The sequence below is a fragment of the Lepidothrix coronata genome, unplaced genomic scaffold, assembly GCF_001604755.1.
Source record: "Lepidothrix coronata isolate B3197 unplaced genomic scaffold, Lepidothrix_coronata-1.0 Scaffold27, whole genome shotgun sequence".
In the NCBI taxonomy this organism is placed as follows: Eukaryota; Metazoa; Chordata; class Aves; order Passeriformes; family Pipridae; genus Lepidothrix; species Lepidothrix coronata.
This window is the reverse complement of record NW_016690207.1, coordinates 1,875,385-1,881,461: the sequence shown is the minus strand read 5'-3', so window position 1 is coordinate 1,881,461 and position 6,077 is coordinate 1,875,385. Positions and strand designations below refer to the sequence as shown.

The following is a 6,077-nucleotide window of genomic DNA, read 5'->3' as shown; positions in this document are numbered from 1 at the left end:
GCCTCCCCGCCGCCCGCCCGCGGCCGCTGCCGGGCCCCCTTGGCGGCCATGGCGGGGACGGGCACGGCCGGGCGGGCGGGCGGCGCTGCCGCGGGCGGGCGGGGCGGGGAAGCCGCCGCCGCCATCACGGCTGTGGGCAAAGGGAGCGCGCGGGGGCGGCGGGAGCGCGCGGCGCAGGCACGCGGTCCGTGTCCCGCACGTGATGTCTGTCCCGCACACATGATGTCTGTCCCGCACACACAGTCCCTGCCCCGCACACACGGTCCATGTCCTGCACAGAGGGTCCGTGCCCCGCACACACGGTGTCTGTCCTGCACACACGGTCTGTCTGTCCCACACACACAGTCCATGCCCCACACACACGGTCCCTGTCCCGCACACACGGTCCGTGTCCCACACACACAGTCCACGCCCCACACACACGGTCCGTGTCCCGCACATACAGTCCCTGCTCCTCACACACAGGTTCATCATACACGCAGTCTCTGCTATTTCAGGGCATGAAGACCAAGTATATCAACCGTTTCCATCACCCCACTGTCAGGGATGAATTCCAGGGAAATGCACCTGGGAACTCACCAGTAAAATCCACAGAATACACTGCATTGGGAGGGACCCACAAGGATCATCAAAGTCCAACCCCTGGCCCTGCACAGACACCCCAACAATCCCACCCTGTCCCTGAGAGCGTTTTCCAAACACTCCTGGAGCTCTGGCAGCCTTGGGGCTGTGACCAAACCCTGGGGAGCCTGGTCAGTGCCCCAGCACCCTCTGGGGGAAGAACCTTTTCCTGAGATCTCCCCTGACACAGCTCCAGCCATTCCCCGGGGTCCTGGCACTGGTCACCAGGAGCCTTCCACATGGATGCTGCTCCGTTCTTCTCCACCAGATGCTGCAGGAGGGCACAGGCCCCTGCTCCTGTGCCAGGAGGGCAGAATGTGCCCTGCAGTCTTTAATTTGTTAAAAAAAACAGCTGCTCACGTCCACCATCCTGTTGATGCCTTTTCCCAGTGTAACCCTACAGATTCCGGTAACTCTGGAGTTCTCTATCAGCTGCAGTCACATCTGCTGCAGCAAATAATGCACTACTGGTGGTACAGCTATTTTAGGACTAGTTAGGACCCTTTGGAATATAGTGATGGAAATAATTTGTGATTAGTCACTCAGAGAAGCTGTGGCTGCCCCATCCCTGGAAGTGTCCAAGGCCAGGTTGGACGGGGCTTGGAGCAACCTGGGATAGTGGAGGGTGTCCCTGTCCATGGCAAGGGGTGGAAGGAGATGAGCTTTAAAGTCCCTTCCAACCCAAACCATTCTGGGATTCCGTGATTTCCATCTGTATTAGCTCCTCAGGAAACGGTCCACGGCTGGGATCCCATCCCCAGCACCTCTGCTGGGATGGGCTGTGTGAGGCAACCCAGACCCACCATCCTCCCACAGGGACTGAGCATCTGCACAGGGTTTTCAGTGCTCAGAACACACACAGTGCCTGGGAAATGGTGACATCCTCCCTGTTTCGGTGTGCTTGAGACAATCACCACCAGTATAAGGTGCTGGGCAAGCATAAACAAGAATAGGAAAAGTGAATTGGCATCAGCAAGGAGATCGAGTCCACTCTCACAGGACCCTAGGAAAGAAAAGCTCCACTTTATAAAACGAGGTTTCATTACACACACAGAGAACAGGGAGGTGCTTGGTCCTCCTTAACAGGAATTTCCACGTTTACAACACGTGCAGGTACTCAAAGTCCACCCCGCCTTTGTGAGAGGCGCTGCAGTGACACACCGTGTCAGGTGACATTGGCCAGAGCAGAAACCTGCACAGGTGCTGCTCGAGCACCTGAGCCCAGGGTGGAACGTTCTACCTCAGGGTCACACCCAGCTGCTGCTGGATTTGCTCCCGAAGGCGCAGCTGCAGCTCCGCGGCCCCGCGGCAGCTCAGGGCCCTGTCACAGGACTGGAAGGTCAGCCTGTAGCAGAGGCTCCTCCGCCCCGTTCCTGCCTGCTGGAAACTGTCCCTTAACTGGATGGAAACCACCGTTTCACCTGACACCCCCCTGGCAAGGGTGTGAAAAGCAACTTCGTCGAACTGCTCCCCCTCGGCAACCCAAAAGCTGACGTCGTGCACGTAGGAAGGGGGATAGAGGGAAAAACTCTTGAAAAGCCTCAGCTCTCCTCTAGGAAACTGCCTCAGGAACCGCGTGTCCGGTGTCCAGAGCATTCTCCAGTCGGATATTCCACAGAGCAGCATGGCCAGGAGGTCAAGGTTCAGTGAGGCAAAGACAACCACCAGCTCACTGCTTACTAGCTCATGAGATGTCCTTATAACCCCCAGGCAGGAGCCCTTCTCACAGGAGCCTGGGGGATCTGCCTCCACGCACATGAAGTACTGGATTTTACCAAGCTGAGACTCAAAAGCAGCAAAGTCACTTAGCTCAGTTGTTTCAGAGCTCGTTGCTTCCTGCAGGTTGATATTTGGTTTAGTGCCAGTCTGGTGAAGGGAATGTATGGTGGATGTAATGTTATTCACCAACATCTGGACACAGCTGCTCTCTGTACCCCTGCTCACTGCAAACACAATGAGCACCTCGTGAAAAACAGGCATGGAGTGAGGAGTGACACGACACTTCCTGAAAACTGGCCCAGAAAGAACACGGAGTGTCCCTGGGAGAAAGGCTCCTTCCTGCATTATTGCCTGAGCATGAGGCAGCAGGGATGGTCTGAGATAAAACTGCTTTGGACTGTGATGTCCTTCTGGTACGTTCTTCTCTGTGCCCTGGCAAAAATCAGCACGGGAAAATAAAACAGGTCCATTTGCAGGTCCATGAGACATTTCCTCAGGGCTCGGAGCCTCCTCTGGGCTCAGAGCGATCCAAAAGATACTGGAGGGACAAACCCCATCGAGGTGGCCTTGGTGGAGCAGGGGAAGGCAGGAGTCAGTGTCCTGTACTGGAAAGGCTTGGCTGAGCCCTGCAGCAAGCTCCTCCTTCACTGTCCGGACTGGGTGGTTTGAATTCGGTTCTAGGAAACCCCTGGGAAAAATAAAAGTGCAGATTACGGACACCACTAAACAGATTTCCCTGGAATAGCCTTCCTGTGGCCATAATTTGAGTGCAGCAATTCACCCAAAACATTCTTAAGCCAGTTTTTAGTAACTACCTGAACAAGCCAAGCCTCTCACCAAACGTGTTGCATGTTTTCAGGACACTGGTGTTTGTCTCCAGGTTGCAAGCAAGAATTAATTGAATTTGCTAATAAAAAAGGAATGAGGCTTTCCAATCATCATATCCATTTATCTGACACCTGGTCACTCCCACTGAGAGCCAAACAGAAACTAATTATAAAACTCACCTGTTAATTTTATCCACAAGGACTTGTGGCACTTGAAAAGAAACCTTTTGGCTTTCCAGTTGTATCCTGAAGCTCCTGGGTGTGAAACACGGGAGTGGAGTGCTCCGTGTGAAAATGTGGTTCAGGGCACCCTCTACACGGAAGGATTTATCTTGGCTCCTGACAACACACAAAACCACAGCAAAGTCATCAATAATTTCTGATATTTCATGTGCCACAAGAAAGCCTTGCACAGGTAATCCATGTGACACCAACACACGTCTTAGTGAATCCCAGGCCTCGTTACAGCCCTGCTGGGATTGCCTGCTGAGCAGATACACACACCACAGTCCTCCTGACGATTTTGACCTTTAAAATCCTAAGACAGTCTTATTTTTAGAGGGTACTTTGGCAAGAAGCTTGCATTTGAATCTTGGCTATTCTGCTTAGAGATGAAAAAGAACTGCAGCTATTTTAAGGAAATTTAAAAGGAGTTCCTCTCCAGCAAGCAAGATACTAAAAGAACACACCAATGCTGGCCTTTATAAGAGCACAAATATCAGAATTTCTGTTTTGCCATGTGATGGTTACCTGTAACCTGTACATTTATATCCATGGATTGTCTCTGCATTAAAAGGATGAACATCACTCAAGATAAATCCAGCTCCAGCTGCCACAGCCACTATTTGCCAGCTGTTGTGCCACTCCCTCCTCGGCTGGTCTGCGGGTGTCCCACCCTGGCCATTGCAAAGAGCCACGTGGACCTCTCCCTCCTCTGCCAGCACTTCTGCGGAGCTGGAAGGAAAGCCACCAACAAGAAGAACCCTGTTAGCACACCCACAAATTTCACAGGGCCAGAAAAGCACCCAGAGCACAGCCACAAACGTGTATCACAGCAGGCAACCAGCACAGAACTATTTCTGGGTTACTCACCTACGGAAAAAGTGGGCAAGAAGCTCCCTGTTCTTCACTACCCCAGCCTTCCTCCCACAGTGGGGGAAGTTGAAGTAAATACAATCGAATTGTCTTTCTTCTGGTGAAAAGTAGTCCTTCAGCTTGGTGCAGTCCACAGAAAACACAACCTCAGCTCCTGCAACAGAAAAGGAAAAAAAAACAAACAAGGGTGTGATGTTTATCACTAGGGAAAATTTCAGGGAAAGGTAGGAATGCAAGTCCTCTAATTGGTTTTAAAGTAGGTGAGAGCTGCCAGGCATCTCCCCACTCGTGCATTAGGAACACCAGGAAGCCTGGGCTCCACTTAACCGCTTGTGGAAACTCCTGAAAATACTTGAAAATAGTGGTTTCAGTGCAATTTCAGCACTATTTAAGCCTGATCAGATTTTAGGGTGTTTGATTTGGCCAAACGGACCGTTCCAATCCCTCACACGAGACGCCTGGAGTGGCGAGGGGATGCCAAGGGTCTGGAGACAGGGCACGGCAGCGCCATGGCTCTGGATGGAGCCCTGATCAGAGGACGGTGACAGCAAAGGGCTCAGCGACACCGCTTCCTCCTGCACCGCTGTGCCCGGGGGTCCCACCACCCATCGCATCCCATCGCATCCCATCCCATCGCATCCCATCCCACCGCATCCCATCCCACCGCATCCCACCCGCGCACCCACCGCTCTCCCGCAGCCTCCGGATGCTCCGCGCGGCTCCCCCGCGCCGGGACGCCTCCTCCTCGCTCTCGTAGCAAGTGGCCACCACGTGCGTGCCCTCGGCCCCGCAGAGAGAGGCGGCGAAGGAGAAATTGCCCTCCCCGAGCAGCAGGACGCGGCGGAGCCCCATGCCCGGGCACCGGCTCGGAGCCCCCGGCGCTCGGAGCCCCCGGGACTGGGAGCCCGCGGTTCCCGGAGCCGAAGTCGCTCGCTCATGACGTGGGGCCGGTCAGCGGCCACTGCTGGTGGCGTCGGGGCATCCCCGGTGCCTTTTGAGCAGCCGGTTCCCCGCCCCGGGGGGATCCAGGGAGCTGCCGGTGCTCCCCGGGATGGAGGGATGGATGGAGGGATGGATGGAGGGATGGATGAGCCGCCGCATCCCCCCCGCCGCCTCCCCAGCGCTTGGAAGGGGGTGCGCTTTGGGAGAGCTTCCTGAGCCGCTGCGCAACAGGAAATGGGCGTTAAATAAATAAATAAGTGCGTAAATAAATAAATAAAGCCGTTACAAAGCTAAGGAATCGTAGGATCACAGAATCCTGGGGTGGTTTGGGTCGTCTTGTTCCATGGGCAGGGACATTTTGCATGGGAAAGGGACACTCTTCATGGGCAGGGACTCATCTCGTTCCATGGGCAGGGACACTTTCCACTGCCCCGGATGGCTCCAATCTGTCCTTGGATACTTCCAGGGCTGGGGCAGCCACAGCTTCTCTGAGCAACCTGTGCCAGGGCCTCACCACCCTCACAGGGAAAAATTTCCCCCCAGTATCCCACCAAACCCTGCCCTGTGAGTGACAGGATGCTGGGGATGCACTGGGTCCCTGTGGCCTTGGGTAAATCACTTTCTCTGTTTCAAAGGATAAGTGACCCAGAGAGATGTTTAGTGCTGAGACATGAAGCACAACACCTCAGAAAAAATAATTACCACACCACCTCCCCCCTCCAGGAAAGGAAAAAAACCCCAAACTCATATTTAGCCGTGCTAAATGCGAGTTTTCCTTTCCAACATCCTCACTGCTTTGAAGCACTTGCACTCCAGATTACAAGGGAAACATCAGAGAATGAAATGTTTGTGCTCAGAGCTGAACCAGCCTGT

General features: G+C 54.3%; 1 protein-coding gene across 1 annotated transcript; it reads right to left on the bottom strand.

Annotated features, from left to right (window-relative positions):
- Window positions 1–1,623: 1,623 nt before the first annotated feature.
- Window positions 1,624–5,114, bottom strand: FDXACB1 (ferredoxin-fold anticodon binding domain containing 1). Its single transcript, XM_017809761.1, has 5 exons — window positions 4,949–5,114; window positions 4,260–4,416; window positions 3,918–4,121; window positions 3,348–3,506; window positions 1,624–3,028 (listed from the first exon to the last, which is right to left on the bottom strand). The coding sequence occupies exons 1-5, from the start codon at window positions 5,112–5,114 to the stop codon at window positions 1,858–1,860; spliced, it is 1,857 nt and encodes a 618-aa protein (XP_017665250.1). The 3' UTR covers window positions 1,624–1,857.
- Between the last annotated feature and the right edge of the window lie 963 nt (window positions 5,115–6,077).